We start from the raw sequence: 17,245 nt of genomic DNA, 5'->3' as shown, positions 1-17,245 counted from the left end.
ATGTGGGCTACCATGAGGAAGGAAACTTACTGATGATTAAAGCCAATTATCTGACAATCCTATGAAAAATTGGTCCTAAATGAGGCCCTTTACAGTGTCCTGGACCACAGTGGGCTGCACCAGCTCCTCCCTCTGAGAGGGATCTCTTGCATACCCTCAAGGCTGTGATGCTCTGAAGACCTGCTGAGCATGAGGCCTGCACTGACACCCTCCACTCCTCAAAGCTCAGCCCCTGCCTGCTGAGAAATGCAAGGGACTCAATGTATGTCACTGGGCTCAAGGGGAATTTTTAACAGGCACCTTTGAACACAGTAGCATGTAAACAACTCTGTGCCTGTGTGCAACGTGAGTTGAGTATAGCAGGAATGCTGTTATCTAGAATCTATAATTAAGTCACTCTTATAATTGTAGTAAATCCTACGTACGTTGAAGTCCCAATGAGAACAATGGCTAGTGATTGTGAGACTTCTGCCAGATGTTTAAAGAATATTTCATTTGCCTCTTCATCCTGGCTCAGAGGTCTAGAACTGACTCACACCAAGGTATCTGCCCTGTTGGCCTTCCCCCTGATTCTTACCCATAAACAACCTTATCATTAGCCATCATCAAACTAGACAGTCAATTTTCCTTTGAGTACAAATTTTTCCACATGATGCACAATCCTGACTAATAGTTATGGCCTGCCATCCAATTTGGAAGGTCATAATTATTAGCATTTTTAAGCAAACTCTGAAAAGTACCAACAGCCCAAGTATTACTGCCACTAAATGGCAGATTTGGCATAACTAAAGGACCTATTGCTAATAATTTTAACTTGACGGCCAGAGGATTCTGAAGTGAGTTTAATGCAAAGATCCTGACAACATTTTATTGAATTGATAAAATATTTTTTCCACCTAAACACATAAAGCATATCAACTAGTGATGACTTCCCAATCTGTTCATTCAGCAGATAAAGAAAAGCCTAAAAAATCTGTGGGATTAAGAAGAAATTCATAGAGACTGTTGGACAAAACCTCACTGACCAAATTCAATGAAACATATTTCTACTGAGCAACACTAACAAATCATTTTCTGAGCCACTGTATGGGCCTTTTTAGACTGGCAAGTGACAGACTCTCCCCTGTAAGTGCTGTAAGATACATTGATTAGCCTGAACTGAACTCCTGCACTACTGCACAGACACCTGAACTAGCTCTGGAAAACCTTGACTATGGCCAGAGCCTTTTCTGATTTACCCTTTAACTGATTTTGGCTAGGGTCTTTCTCCACTTAGGCTGGATTGCTGGTGATGATTACTACCATTACTTTATGCAGGTATTTGGATAGAGTTTGTACAGAGAAAAGCCATGGCAGGTCAGTTCAATTCAATCCAATCCAGAGGAAAATCCTGTATCCAGGGGCTCTGCTCTGGACTTCTCTATGCAAGAAAAGTCAGGAAGAAATGAGACTGATGCAGATTAAGCGATAGCCATGGATTAATGCGAGAAGCTGCCTGTGGAGAGAGAGTGAGCAGAGTGCTTCTGTGCTTTAGACTCTACCTTATTTCTGCTTATTCTATATCAGTCTCCAGTGCAATGGAGAGAAACCTGCAGGACAGAGCAGCACCAGCTACTGTGCTGAGAATGTTTTACCTGTGGGGACCCCCAAGCTATGTTCACATTGAAAAGCTGTAAATGCTCCTCTTGAAGATAATGAAAGCAGAAAAAGAAGGTTCAGAAAGCAACACAGAAAACACAAGATAGTCAGCAACTACTTCCTCCAACAATGAGATTTACCAACTGCACTATCAGGGATCAAATCAATATAAAAATAATCTGTCAAATTCATTATAAATTTAAAGGCAAGGAGAGATCACCTCATTATCTCACTTGGAATCAAGAACAGAGAGCAGAATCTGAGAAAGCATGTCTTCAAGGTAGTGTACATTGTGGAGGAGAACATGAACACACAGCAGAGAAAGAGGCTGTGTATCACACAAGTGCCACTGTCTACTTAAAGCTGTATGAAAACAGTGCAGCCTATGGCAGGAGAGTCATTGTTTCTGTGATAGCAAATCCATTTATTGAAAAAAAATTAAGGAAATACAAATAAACAAACAAAACAAATAGTACTAATAAAAAAAATTAAAGTTTACTCTTTGTCACCACTTAAGAGTTCTTACTTCTCCTAAAGTGAAAAAGACTTCTATGTTCTATTGTTCAATATTTCAGACCTAAAATACACAAAAGAATGCTATTTCAATAGTATTTCCCATTTTTCCAGAGGACATCAGAATGAGACTTAATAACACTGTATCTTGCACATTATCTGTGGGGAAGACAACCACTTCCCTGGAAAACATCAAGAACTGCACATAAACTACACAGAAGACAAAGGATCCCTACCACACAGAGTCCAACTTTTTACCTATTTTAGAGAACATGTCACAGAGCTAGCACAACATTTCTTTAGTGATCATAAGACAGCTCTTTCACACAGTTCCAGTTAAACTTACTAAGTTTAGGAACAGGTTGTGTATCCCAAAACTGGTATTTACGTTTGGCAGCCTCATCAATATTCTTTGCTGGGCCTTGGCATGCAGAGAGCAGCTCCATTGCTCTCTGGATGTCTTGAAGCTTCTGCATTGGAATGGCTGGATTCTGCACAAACAGACAAACAGAACAGGAAGCTTATTGAGTACATTTACTTTGTGAATAGCTGTACAAAGATGTTCTTTTACTGTTACCTATTCTTACAGGTACTCTTCTCATCATGGTTAGTTTAGGTATGTTTGTAGACAGGAGAGTGGAAAAAGGTGGGCAACAAATGAACAAAATAGTTGTCAGCAGTACTTGCACTTAACCAAAAAACATGAACATTTTAAACACAAATACAGCAGCATTAAGACAGGATACTATATCACAATAAAAAATGCTTACAAAAAAGGGTCAGTTTAGGTATTAAACAATAAAGGTACCATTGGTACACATGGAGTTTTTTGATCACTCTGAGAAAATGTAACAGGAATAAGAATTTTTCCTGCAAAGGACAGCAGAATAATGGTAACAGGCCTCTAAATCTAAAGGGATTTTCCCCTCTCTTTTAAAATCTCTTTGTTTTGTTATCTTCCTAGTGGTAAGTCCTGTTCTGAGGCATACCAATAGCATGCTTGTGCTCAGGTTTCCTTAGACTGCAGTGCAATAATGCATCTGAAAGAAGTCTCAAATGTACTGGAAAATTTTAAGCAATTCTGCACAGAGATTTAAAGCCAGACTGTTTTGTTTTTTTTTTTTAACTGAATAGCAAAGGACTACTATTTCCATATTTCACTTTCTTTCTAGGATTCATAAGTTGAAAAACCACCATAAAATAAATGTAATAATGAAGCTTAATAATGAAGCTGAAATTGATCAGCCTCTAGTATCCTCAATCACAAAAAGAGCAAAACTTTGTGTCTGGAGCTCAAGCAGCCCATCATTTACTATTTACAATAAACACTTTCATTATCTAAATTAATGAAACAAAATCCCTAATGTTCAAGTATTGCATATTTCACATGCAAGTGTGCCTTAAACACCTGTCAGCTGAGTAACTGTGAATTAACATGTTTATACACTTTAGAACAACACTGTTCCAGCCTAAAAAGCCTGACTTCTAGATCAGGATAACAGAGACATAAATTACTAATGCCACTAGATAAATTCTGAAGTCTCATCAGTACATCATGAAATCATACATAAATGCTGACACACTGTAATTTATTCTGTATATTTATTTAAAGTCTATAATATGTCTTCTACATAAAAAAGCAGAAAATAATAAAAAAAAGTTCCTAAGAAAGATCTTACTACCATAATGGTAAGTAACCCATTAATGTTCAGGTACTAAATAGATCATGGATAGGGACATCAGGGGGAATTCCTTTCACTTCAAAACACCCAGACATCAGCCTGACTAAGAAGTTTACTTTTAACACTTTTTGTTCTCCTTCAATAGAAAGCAAAGAAAACCTGCACAGAACTTCACATGAATTAGAAAAACAAAAACCAGCTCTTTTGTTTAATTTCAGTTTAGGGCAAATATCTCTTCACAGCAAAGACAGCCCTGTCGTGCAGTGGGGCTGAGGTAGGAAATGGTGGTTTTGCCTCAGTTTTGTCGATGACCTCAGGCCTTGGATGTCCCTGTGCACTGCAGCAGTCTGAGAGTAAGTCAGGGACTGTTGAGCAAACTAATCATGCATAGGTCCCTGAAAACAGACCAAATGCATGTAAGGATGCTAAGGGAGCTGGCTGATGTTAGTGCAACTAACATCTACTAAGTTTAAAATAGCAATTGGTGGAAGTTTCCTATAAATGGATTAAGGGAAATGTCATCCCTGTTTTCAAGAATGCAAGGGGGAGGATTCAGGGGTCAACACTGTTTAATGATCTGGATTTGACAAAGAGTACTTTCTCTGCAAGTGCACAGATGATACCTAGAAGAAGAATTTCTAGAATTGTTGATATGCTGAACCACAGAGCAGCTATTCAAAGCTACTCTGACAAGCTGGAAAAAGAAACTTAATCAAGTTTGACAAAGGCAATTACAAAGTCCTCCATCTGGGATAGAAAAAGCCCATGCAAAGCCAGCATGGACTGGCTAGGAAGCCGCTTGCAGAAAAAAACTTGGAGGTTCAGGTGGGCAGAGGGCTGGACATGAGCCAGCAGACTGCTGGCCAGCAAAGGACAGCTGCATACTAGGCAGTACCAGTGAGATGGCCAGGAAGTGTTCCCCTTTATCTGGCATCCCTGAGGTCACACCTTGCAGTTTGGGGTTCTCCATTACAAGGAGAATATTGACAGACTGCTACGAGTTCTCTGAGGCCACCAAGATAAATGGGGGCTGAGGCATATCACACACAAGGAGAAGAGGATGAGAGACCTTGATTTGCTCAGCCTTAAGAATAGAAGGTTGAGGGAGTAGGAGAAATCCTATTACTGCCTAATGGCAGGGTATAGAGAAAACTGAGCCAAATCTTTTCAGAGGAACAGAGTGATAGGACAAGAAGCAAAGGAGACAAGTTGCAAACCAGCAAAATCCATTTAGATATAAGGAATTACTTTTTTTTTTTTTAATTGAAAACTGTAGTCAAACACCGGAATAAGTTACCCACAAAGATTGTGGAGTCTCCATCCTTGGAGACCAAGCAACCTGATCTAGCTGGCCTTGCTCTAAGCAGCAGGTTGGTCAAAAAACCTTCAGATGGCCCTTCCAATCTATTATCCTGTGACTAGGTTGTGTAGGCCACCAGTGGCTAGAATAATGACAGATGAGACTGCAGATATGGCAAGCTTTCTTTGTGTCAGTGTGGACAGCCCATGTCACTGGAACTTGTAATAGGGAGAGATGGAAGTCTTGTGAGATGGGCAGTGAAGTGTCCTCAAGGTCACTGTAAGCATACAATGCTAACAATCCTTTACTGCCATGATTGCACTCACACCAAAGTTCAAAAGGTCTACTATCACTACCACCACATATGAGGAAGGCAGAAGCCAAGGAGACTCACTGTTCTGCTTTACTCATCTCCAGACTGACAGATCTGTTTACAAACTCACATGACCTCAAAATCCTTTTTCAAAATCCTTTTCAATGAGCCCCACTGAGTTCTGCCTGATGATCTTGCATACAGTCTCTTAGAGGTAAGGTCTACAATGTCATTCTCCCCTAAAATATATTCTTTTCAACCAAGAGCAAGCAAACACTAGAAGCCTGTTTTCTGTATTAAATTTTATACAGCACATGAATACAAAATTTAAGTATTACTTGAGTAGCAGACAAAATAAATATACTTTTCCACACAGATCCAGATCAGCAGTCTAAGATGCTTTCAAAAAATCTGTACCAGAATAGTTGTCTAAGACAGACCTGCAACACAGCAGCGAAGGCACAATAACCCCCCAGGCAATGTTGATGCATTTGTAACTAGAGAAAAGTGAAAGCCATAAAAGAAGAGTAAAGTGGTTTAGCTGCCTAGAGCTTGAAAGAAAATCTTATATAAGAACTTCTTTATGCCAATAAAATAGAAAATTTTGTGAGTTACTAATGAACCAATTAAACTTGTGTCAGTAAAATAATCATGAACAGTGCCACTCTAAGCACACAACTTGGAACAAGGCTAGGCTTCCACATTTGCACCACACATTACATCAGAGAAATGGTGTGCAAGACTGCAAGGTGCAGGACTAAAGTCTTGCACACAAAAGCAAAAAGCTATAAAGTAGCTTTCTTTTAATGTAATTAGAGGCAACACATGGAACAATAACCTTGTTGGCAGAAAATCAAGAAACTCATAGGATACTGTAGCAATGAACTATGCCTTTATGTTAACACAAAAATTTACCTCATGCCAGTTGTAAGAGTGTGAGGTTACTTGTGCATCATTTGCCAACAGCATTCCTGTATTAGCAGTTCATGACATGTTTTACAGAAAGACAGTATCAAAACATGTGGCAAAGTACTTAAGATCTCTCTACATATTATAAAGTGTCCCCTGTGCCAAATGTGACCATGCAAAGCAATCAGGGTAACATGGAAAAGATCTAAAGGGACAACACAAAAATCTATCAGTATGCTAATGAGCCAGAACATAATCTTTTCCCCCTAAAATAATTAGTTGCTAGCCTCAATGTACTTGACAAATCTTACAGGACAAAGACTCCTGTTGGTATAATGGTGTAAAATTCTCCACAATAATCAGATAAAGCAAATATAACTACCTCAATATGCTCAACAGTCCATAAACTTTCTTAGTTTTACAAACTTTAGTTCTTGCACTCAGATTTCTCTTGGGATAAAAGCTGTATGTTAAAAAGGCACCACACCATGTTATTCACTTCTCATTCAGAACATGACAGACAAAAGCACACACAGACAATGCTATTTTATCAGAAAATCCACAAGGACTGTACATTCCCACAAGCAATTTTGCATTCTTAATTATAGTGGAGGCTTTCTGAAAGCAAAATTTTTCTTCAGCCCTTATCTCCATATTTAAGATTAATGCATTTTATGTACAAATACATGTTGCTTGCTTGCCCTAAAGAGACTCTGGTTAGCACAGCAGCCCCACCTTCCCTCCTGCTGCTGCTGCTGAGAGAGCTTCATGCTGCACAAGTGACCAAAACTGCACTAAGCCACGTTAGATGGTGGCTAAAAACTAAAGGCAATTCGTCAAATGCAAAATCTATTTAAAAGCATTACATCACAGATTATGATTCTATGCAATGAGGCTGTCACTAGCCCAAGCTCTAACTGCTCAAAGAGAAAGACAAAACTCCTCTGCACTTCTCACAGTACACCACCGTGGTGGCAATAGCACCTCTGAAACACCAGGTCTTGGCTTGCTGCTCTCTGTTCAGGACAGGAACCATTTGCTTCATTTCACACACTAAGGCAGAACTACCAACTCACTTTAACAACAAGTGACATGCAAATTAAAATTAAATTAGAAAGCACGCACAAATTAAAACAGAACCAGGCTCTCACTTTTGAAGGTTGTTGAATTTTAATTTCCTGGGAGTCAGATGCAGAATCTGATTTGGTGCCTCCAGAATTTGGTTTCTCCTTTTTTCTCTTCTGCTTCTTTTTCTTCTTCTTCGCTCCCAAATCCCCTCCAGGACTTCTGCCAGAGATGCAAAGAATGTGCAATAAGAAAAATCAATACCACTGAGCCTTAAATTTTAAAAAAAGTTAAATATGGAAAAGCCAGCATTTTGATATGAAAAATCTAGCAGCTCTTTGAATGTAAAGAAAAAGCAGCGGAAAACAGCAAGGAAGGGGGGAACTGAGAGCACTGACGAAAAACTTCCTGCAAGTGCTGTCTAATTTGTTTTATACTCTGACACTAGCACAACCAGGCATTTTGACATATTCATGTCAAACTGTGACACTATATAGAAACCAGTGCTCTTCTCCAGACTTTTACCCAGCATAAAAACAAAATTACCAAATTCAACAGTTCAGAGGAACACAAGAAAGTATGTGAACAGAGGAAAGTAACCTCCTTGGAAACTTAGTAACTATTAGTGCCCCAACACTTTTTCTCCTTCATGCTCAACCACAAGACACATCTGAATTTGAGAAGAATCCAGATGAAACATTCTGTTTTCCAGAAATTTCGTTCCTAACTTAAGCTGCAATGAAAGTCTTGCTGGAATCCCAGTAAGAGACAACATAAAGCTAACCAAATATTTGTGCTTTAAAACAATAAGCACAATGAGGTCAACTTTAATTTAAAAGCCCCATCAACAAAGTAAAAATTGCGCTTGAGGATCCTGATATATTTTGACTATTGATAACTTAAATTATTCTTAAAGGGGATTTTTATTAAAAAAAATCAAGATATAGAATCAAGATTAGATCAGAATTTGCAAAGTGTGGGATGTGTTAGCAACTCTCAGACAAAATGAAAATACGGAGGCAATGAGTCAACACTAAACTGTCTTCAAGAGGCTAATCTCTCAGCAAAGCCATATGCACATAATGGAACTGAAGACAGATATCAGAGTTTGGGGGGCTTGGGTGTTTTTCACTGGAAAAGAAAAAAAGTCAACGCAACAAACAATTGTTTCTTTTAATCCTGGAGGGGGAAAAGACCCCATGTATCATACTGACAAACAACAAGAAAGAAAACTCAGAAGAACATAACTGAAGTTATTACGATCAACATATTTGCAAGGGATATATTATTTGCTGTAACATGTTCACTTTCAAGATTATGATGACAAGTCTTAGCATCTATACCTTGCCTGAGCTGGTATTGTCAAGTAAACACCCTCCCTCCAGTTGGGAGGCCCAAAGCCTGCAATTAAGCAAACAATGCAACTTAGCCAAGACTGATTTTTGTGAGATCCTTACTGTACTTTAGAATAGTCTGTAGTGAAAGATCAATCTCAAGAAGTTCATAACATTCAAGGTTACACTGGGTTATGCTCCCAGAATGAAAGTGTTGTAAATGCTGCAGCCTCTAGAACAGGACCAAGCTGCTACTCAATGGACAACAGCAGAGCACACCAAACACACTGGAGAGGTAAGAGAATTTGAAGCATTTACTAGAAGGCTGCAGAAACAAAAGATGGACTTGTGTAAGTGATGCAGGGAGACAATCTTTTGCTGCAGAATAAGCATACTGCCAGATCACCTACATGAATCCACAATGAATCACGATTTCATTGAATCACAGCACTCAGGCTGGAAAACTCCTTTAAGATCATTGAGCCCAGCATTAACCCAAGTCCACCACTAAACCATATCTATCCCTCAGTGCCACATCTACACGTTTTCAATACTCCCAAGGATGGTGACTCAGCCACTTCCCTGGGGAACCTTTAGTTACCAATACTCAACAATCCCTTTGGTGAAGAGATTTTTCAGCACATTCAATCTAAATCTCCCCTGATCCAAGTTAAGGCCATTTTCTTTTGCCCTGTCATTTGTTACCTGGGAGAAGAGGCCGACCCTCACTTGGCTAAAACCTTCTTTCAGGGAGTGGAAGAGTAGTAAGATCCCCCCTGAACCTCCTTTGCTTCGGGTTAAACAACACCACTTCCCTCAGCCACTCCTCACAGGAGTTATTCTTCAGCATCTTCACCAGCTTTGCTGCCCTTCTCTGGATATGCTCCAGCTCTAGTTTTGAGGCCAGGGAATGGCTCAAAGCAGATTCAAGGTGTGGCTTCACCAGTCCAAGTACAAGGGTATGATCACTGTCCTGGTCCTGCTGGCCACACTGTCTGACACAAGCCAGGGTGCCATTGCCTTCCTTGGCCACCTGGGCAGCACAGTGTCGACTCATTTAAAATAATAAAATGCAAATCTATCTGGAGGCCTGTATATGGAGCTGACATTTTGTACAGAATTTAAACACAGAACAGACCCAAAAGACTGGCAAGTGGTTATAAATACAAAACAGCAAAAGCTCACACATGTGTACAAGGCCTAGGACTTCACCACCTCTATCTGGAAAAACTGAGATAAAAAATACCAGGGGAAGTGATTTCACCTTTGCTGAGATTCATTTAAGGAAGGATTTCTTTTACTTTCTGCAACTGTCCACAAACTTGTCTTTCCCTGTAACACCTCACATATAGCAAACACATGATGTCTCTGTATCTCTGAGCTGGCTCCCAAGGGTTTCTGTGCTGAACACCAGGCTATTTGGAGTTTCAGCAAACTCTGCTCTTAACAGACACCCTGAGCAGGCACCGAGCCCCAAACTGCAGCAGTGCAGCTCACTTGTCTTCTTGTCTTTCAGGATGATCCAGTGTCACATACACCACAGGGGAATTCTGCTCACTAGGATTACCTGAGGGTCAATGTTTTATTTAGTTTGGTGAAATAATGAACAATTGAGCTAAAAAAAAGCTTGGCAGCTATGGAGAAAAATCAGCTTTGCCAAGCTTTACTAATGTTATCCCCAGTCAAACCGTACTTTTACCAGGACAATCGTAGTTTGTACTTTGACCAATTCAAGATCTTTTTCATTTAGAAATGTATAGTCTTCAGCAGGGAAAGAAGGAAGACAGAAGTAAACTGCTGTAAAATATATGTGGCATTTAAAACTACACTACTAGTTTTTAATTTTTTTTTTTAATCTTCCAAAATCCCAGTCCTTGGTTTATGACCTTCAGGTTTAAATCTTTCACACTGTCTGTTTCAAAATAAATACTGGTATCTTTGTCTGACAGGTTATCCAGGGATCATTCTGAGCAGTTATTTATGCAGTCTCCCGCTTGGGTCAGTTTATTTTTTACTGTTACAGTCCACACAAGGTAAAAAGAGGATTTAAATAGAGTCCTACTCATCCTACTATTTAGACACGCCTGCAACCCAGATATTTGGCAGCAGGCAGCACACAGAAACTTCTACTCAGTAAACAGGTTTGTCCAACACAAGTTATAACCAGAGATACCAAGCAAATCAGGGCAGAAGCAGAACAAAAACACCTCAGGATTTGTTGTCCTTCTCATGCTCTGCCTTGAAAAGAACAGAAAGGCTCTAAAACTGGGAGTGAGAATGGCTGGGAAGGGAGGAACTTGGTTGTTCAACTTGTAGCAATTATGCTGAACTTGACAGCACAAAGGATATGCAAAGGTAACAACACTGAAACCAAGGGCTCCTATTAAAAGCTTTCCTCTGACATTCTTGTGTGCTAAGATCTGAATTTTCCTCTTTCTGGTCAGATACATCTATATGATGACACGCTGAATTATATCTCACACTTAGAAGCTGGGAGGAAAAAAGTTTCCCATTTTTATGAAAGTTGACCTTTAAGCATGAAATCTCTTTTTCCAAACTACCCTGCACCTGTAAAATGACACAACTCCGAGCTCAGGTCCTATGTGGGAAGCAGAAAAACAATACAGAGCTCAGGGTGCTGCCATGACAAGTTGGCAGGTCAGGAAACCTGACCTTTTCACACATCAGATCAACACATCTGCCCCAGTGCAGCCTACCACACAGACCACAACAGATTATACAAAGAAAACCATTCAGGGTTAGACTGCTGGAAGTATTGACTTTGTCAGTCTAGTGGAGACAAACTTATACCAGAAGAACTTTAATGACAGGAGGGCAAGTCTGTACACTGAGGTTCAGCTATATGTAAGCACAGGCACAGTCTAAGATATTTTTAACTGCACCCACAATGACAATTTTGTCAGTCTGATGAATAAGAAAAAGGTGAGGCCAGCACAAAAGTGACATGCAAATCAAAATTCAGTTGAGCCAGGAAAAGGGTCAAAAGACCTTATTCTCCCCCAGAATGATTTAACCTTGCCCCAGAAACAGGCTGTGGATAGGACTCAGAGATAGTGACTTAGGCCTACAGATTGATGATTTTGTCTGCAAGTCACAAATGCAAGCCCATGATCCCACCCACATACCTTTCCACTTATGTACACACATCTGGTGTTTTGCATAGATGTGGGAAAAAATACTTTTGCTTCTCCCTGCATGTGGTGGTGTTTTGGTTGGATTGGGTTTTTCTAAACTGAAAAATGGGAATACTTAGTGCATTTGGGAAGAAGTGTGGCAAGGGTGGAGGAACTTACTTTATGAGGCTCAGAGCAAATCCATAGAAAAGCCAAGACAGAAAAATCCAGAGGAGCATGACAATTATTCTGTTCAGGTGGTCAAACTGTTTTGGTTCCCTTGGTTTGAGATTATCTTTATCACTGACTAATTGTCACCATTATTTTAATTTCCTTTTTGAACACTAGATTCTGCTTTAGCAGAAACAGTTTTGTAATGTCAACATCTGTTTTATGTTACACAGAATGGTAATTTTAAGTTAGCAATTTCTCAAATATAAAACCAAACATGTACTTCAGATGTTTATTTTTAAACTGCAAAGGCCTGTGTGGGGTTCTTGCCTTCACAGTAGTTCTCTCTCTGTGAGTTAAGTGAAGCTGCAAAGCTGCATTTCTGAAGATGTTACACAGATCTTTTTGATCACAAAAATCAGGTCGCATGTATATGGCTAAGACTTCAAAAATTTTAATGCAGTATTATTTATACTAGGGCTGTCATTGGTTCTTAAAGAAAATGGAGGCCTAGAGCAAAGAGCTTTCTCATTGCTGTGAAAAACCACCACTCCAAAGACAGTATAGAAAGGTCTTGACCAGAAGGGTCTATGCCCTTCAAATTCCACTTGCTAACAAACTGTCCTTACAAAGAATCTCTCTGCATGAAGATTTCATTTGTATACATTTCAATACTTGAGAATGCAAGGTTTTTAGCATGAAAACCTAGCAGCAATACTTGAAACCCTAACCCAAGAGTATTTCTCAGATCTGCATGTTTCCTCTGCCTCACCCTTCAAGTCTGTGATCTGTACTCCGAGCTGTAAAACCCACCTGCTAAAACCAAGCATGCTTCCACAACCCTAAAAATATTTGCTTCTTTTTTAAATCTAGAAGTAGTATTCATTATAAAGTTGGCCTTTTAAAGCAATAATTATAGGGGTATACTACTAAAACATTCAAAGCAAATAATTTGTGAGGACTGGGGGAGTTGTTTAAAGGTCATACCTTTTTCTCATGTGTTTACTAAATGTTTTGTGCCCAAGGCCTTTCTGGCAGTGAGCATAAGGAGCTATTTAGAATGTGAGAGACCTTATAAGGCTGGACTTAGCAGGGTGGATCCAGGTGCAACATTTTTTTCTACATATACAATAACAAAGATATTTTGTAAATCACATTTATTACAACACAGAACAAATACAGCATAATGCGTCTAGCAGGAGCAAACTACAGAACAGGAAAACAGCAATGAGTCACACAACATACATAATCCTGCCTCTAAAAAACAGGAGCAGAATCAGAGGACAAAGACATTTTCACAGTTGAGAGCTACAAAATGGTTATTTTCTGCTGCACTCATTCAGTGCTCAAGCACAAAAACCCCTGCAAATTTAAAACAAAACAAAACAGAAAAGTCATATGGATCTAAAAATCATGTTTTCCTGTGGGCAAGATTCTAAGGACTTATTTTCAAATGTCAAGAAACATCTTGAAAATAACTTAACTTACATGGCAATCCAGTAGAGGCTGACACACAATATTCTGCCTCTTTCTAAAAAAGTGCAGGTTAAAATAGAATGAGATTAAATACTGATGAGCACTAATGGAGACCACACAGAATGCAGCAAGTCAGTTGACACAGTCATAGTCTCAAGTAGTTGGACTGCTCATAAATTGCTTGAGTATATAAAACCTAATCTAAAAACTTGAAGCAAACTTGAAAGTTACCTCAAGAATTAATAGATAATGACAGGGAGAAAACAGGGAATAATTAATTAGGCTCCTATTACTATAGGTTAATCTCTCCGATCAAGAGTAGATCTTGCATGCTCCACTGTGGGATTTTTCCTTTCATCTGCTGGAGTTCATTTGAGTATTTCAGCCTCCAGACAAAGAGCAGCAAACAAGATTTTTCAAAGATTACAGGAAAATCAAGTAATCCAAGAGTCAATATGAGACTTCATGCAGCAGATACTAATACTTAAGAGGCTTTTTCTACTGGAATGATCTACCACTAAGTTAACTAAACTTACTAAAAAACATTCATTAAAATACATCTGGGATATTCAACAGAGACAAGTTTTGGGTAGAAGACGATACAGGCTACAGCGGGTGTCCCTTAGAGAGCAGTGAGACACGTGTTGGAGTAGAGCAGCAAGCTGTGACTCAGAGCACACCGAAGTGCAATTCTTTGTTCCCCGGTCGCTCCTTACACACTGCACTCGCTGTCACAGCAGCCCCAGCACAGCCACACACAGAGCTACGCTGCAGAGGGACGCTACAGCCCGGGCATGCACACAGACAGACAAACAGACAGACAGGAGAGGAAACTGAAGTAGGAACGCAATCAAAATGAATTCTGAACAGGCATCACCTGAATCTGGCTATCATTACATGAATCACTACCTGAATCATTACCTGGCTATTAAACAATCCCAACTAGGATGCCAGGTCGGTTCCTGTGAAGAACAATAAATAACAACTCTCTGCTCTTAGGACTTTAGTTTCACGTATTTGGGAATCACCAACTGTGACATACTTACTGAAGCAAATGTAATAAAAGCCTCCAAATAACAAAACACTATTTTGTCACTTTTAATATCCCAGATTTATATTACTGTAATTATTTCTAACACGATTATTTTAGTGTGTGTCATTAACTCAATGACAGAGCAGCAAGCATCAAAGTTTTCCCCCTTCTGCCTTCTAGACAAGTCAGCCTTCCCAAGTCCCTTAGATTTCTCCTGCCACATTTAAGATTGTTGTCAACCAAATCCTACAAGCAGAAGACACAAACAGAGTACATCCTCAAACATCAGTAACCTACAGAAAGCTCTCAAGCAGATCAATCACAAATTCACGAGGAAGATATTTGTGTAGCACTGTATAGATTAACCCAGTTCTATTTTAGGTTACTCCAGCCACTCCTGGCTGCGACAACAAAGCGCCTTCTCTGCAATCACGTTTTCAACCCCTCAAAAAAGAGAAAAAATAAATTAAATAAAGCCGACTTTGGAAACATATTCCTCCCACTCCCCTGCCCCAAAAGCCTTCAGAGCAAGCTAGAACCTTGACACCTCGTGCCTGAACGCAGTGATACCGCAGCCAGCCCAGCAGCGGTCGGGTGGCAGGGCCCGCAGCGAGGCTGGTGCCTCTCCCATCAGCTCCCCAGGCAACCGAAACACCGCCTGATCCTCAGCGTGGGAAGATCTGAGACGCGAGATTAGCGAAGAAGGAACTACAACCAGACAACAGCGTCTGCCCCGGCGACTGCCCTGCCAAAACACGCGCTCTGCTCTCCACAGCGTGCGGATCTGGAGGTAACATCTCTGGAGGACAATGGGTGAGGAGGAGTGTCCGCAGGACAGGCTGGCACGGGCGCTGCGCGGAGCGCAGCGCGGCCGCAGCGAGCGGGCGGCGGCTGTGGGCGCGGAGGGGCGCGGGACGGCCCGCGGGAGCCGCTCAGCCGGAACCACCGGGAGACACGGCGGCATGTCCCCGCTGCAGGGGACTTCCTGACGGACAGAAACACGCAGAAACGCCCCCAAGCCTAAAAGCGCCAACAACAAGGCAGGATTTACCTTCGCTTATACGGCGCGATTTCAAGGCCGGTGTCCGGCGGGTAAGTGCCAGCCCCGCCGCCCCCTCACCTCGGGCCGGGCCGGGCCCAGGCTCCCGCCTCTCCCTTTGCGGGCAGAAGGGTGCGGGGCTCCGGGCCGGGCGGCAGGGCCGTTCCACGCCCGCATGCTGCGGCGGGAGGCGGCCCGGGCTGGGGCCGCTCGGCGGCCCGGCGCAGGCGCCGCGGATGAGCCGGGCCGGGCCGGGCCAGGCCGGGCCGCGCAGGCCGCCCGCCAGCGGGCAGGAGCGCCCAGCACACCCGCGCCAACGAGGGACCGCGCCGGGCATCAGGGGAGCCCGGCCCGGGCACCTCCAGCCCGGCCTCTGCCGCGGCGGGGGACACGGAGCTGCCTCCCCGAGCCACGCGCGCTCCCCAAGCGCTCCCCTACCCCTTGGCGTGCTCGGTCTCCTCCTCATTGTCGCCGTCTATGCCGCAGGTGTCCTGGTCATCCAGCTCCAGGCTCTGCTGGCTGGCCGCGGACTCGCTGTCCTCCGCCATCACGGGGGAAGGAGGGAGGGAAGGGGCGGGGGAGCCTGTGAAAGAACCGGGGCGCACGGGCAGACGCGGTCCGGAGCAGCTCCCTCTAGCTGCGGTCCTTCCCCGCGCCAAAGCCGGGGAACGAGGAGGCGGCGGCCGCCGGGACTGCCCGGCAGCTCCCGCCACCCCGCGGGGACCGGGGCGGGGCCGGGCGGGGAGCGCTCCGTGCCCTGCCCTGCCCTGCCTTGCCTTGCCCAGCCCGGCCCTGCCGAGCCCGGTACACTCGGACCGTACGCTCCCGGGCCCAGCCCCGCGCTGGCCCCCTCATGCCGGCATCCGCGCTGCTTCGCCGGCCCTCTGCGGCCTGGGGATCCCGTACGTGGCGCTGCCCCAGAGCCACGGGAGAGCCGAGCGCAGCCCCGGCGGGTCCGGCCCCGGAGCCCCTGGGGCTGGGCCTGCAGCGCCGGGCCTCGGCAGCGCGTCCTGCCGGCTTCCCGCGTTTCCTCCTCACGCCATAAGCACTCGGACGCCCGAGTTATTTTCATAGGTCTCCTTAGAGCTTTAGTAGTGACTTTTGGTGTGCTGCTAGAGGTAGACAAAATACCCAGCTGCTTGTGGCAACAAATTGGAAGAAAGGAAGAGAGAAAAGCAAATAAATTACTTCAGATCTAGCTGTGCCTTGCTGCTCCCACTAATGTCAGCCACCAAAGAATAGAGCAGTGTCTAGGGGACCCACCACACCACCATCAATCTCAGCTTTCTGGCTCTTTCCCCATTCTGCCTTCCAGGTTCTGTCTCTCCCCAGTTCTCCATAAGAGAGGCAGTCAAGGTTAGCTACACAAAATTAACCTGTGTCTACAGTTCAGAGATGCTTTGAGCCACCTCAGATGCATGTCTGAGCATAGGTCCAGATGCACAAATGGACTTTGTCATTGCTGTTTAACTTTTTCCTAACTGACTCCCAAAGGAAACTCCAGGACTCAAAATGAAGCTCTATGAACAAAATTTGCTGCTGGTGGAGGCTGCTGAGGCCACCAGGGCAATTCCAGCACTATGGCTGGTGGGCACTCACAGCACTTGCTCTTTTCCCAAAGCCTTTTGTATTTCTACA

General features: G+C 42.8%; 1 protein-coding gene across 3 annotated transcripts in view; it reads right to left on the bottom strand.

Moving 5' to 3' along the window:
* The window catches only part of NMT2 (N-myristoyltransferase 2), a 35,306-nt gene extending 19,133 nt beyond the window's left edge, over positions 1 to 16,173 (bottom strand). The window contains exons 1-3 of one of the 3 annotated variants that reach the window (XM_058820703.1): positions 16,046 to 16,173; positions 7,507 to 7,642; positions 2,498 to 2,642 (exon numbers count right to left, since the gene is read on the bottom strand). In XM_058820703.1, coding sequence (XP_058676686.1) covers positions 2,498 to 2,642; positions 7,507 to 7,642; positions 16,046 to 16,155 — 391 coding nt within the window. In that variant the 5' untranslated portion in view covers positions 16,156 to 16,173. Of the gene's footprint in view, positions 1 to 2,497; positions 2,643 to 7,506; positions 7,643 to 15,619; positions 15,741 to 16,045 lie in introns of those variants that run through there. The other 2 variants (XM_058820713.1, XM_058820720.1) reach the window with 2 other exon arrangements.
* Between the last annotated feature and the right edge of the window lie 1,072 nt (positions 16,174 to 17,245).

This window comes from Ammospiza caudacuta, chromosome 1, assembly GCF_027887145.1.
Source record: "Ammospiza caudacuta isolate bAmmCau1 chromosome 1, bAmmCau1.pri, whole genome shotgun sequence".
Taxonomy (NCBI): domain Eukaryota; kingdom Metazoa; phylum Chordata; class Aves; order Passeriformes; family Passerellidae; genus Ammospiza; species Ammospiza caudacuta.
Note: the sequence above shows the minus strand (reverse complement) of the source record. Positions and strands in the feature narration are given on the sequence as shown.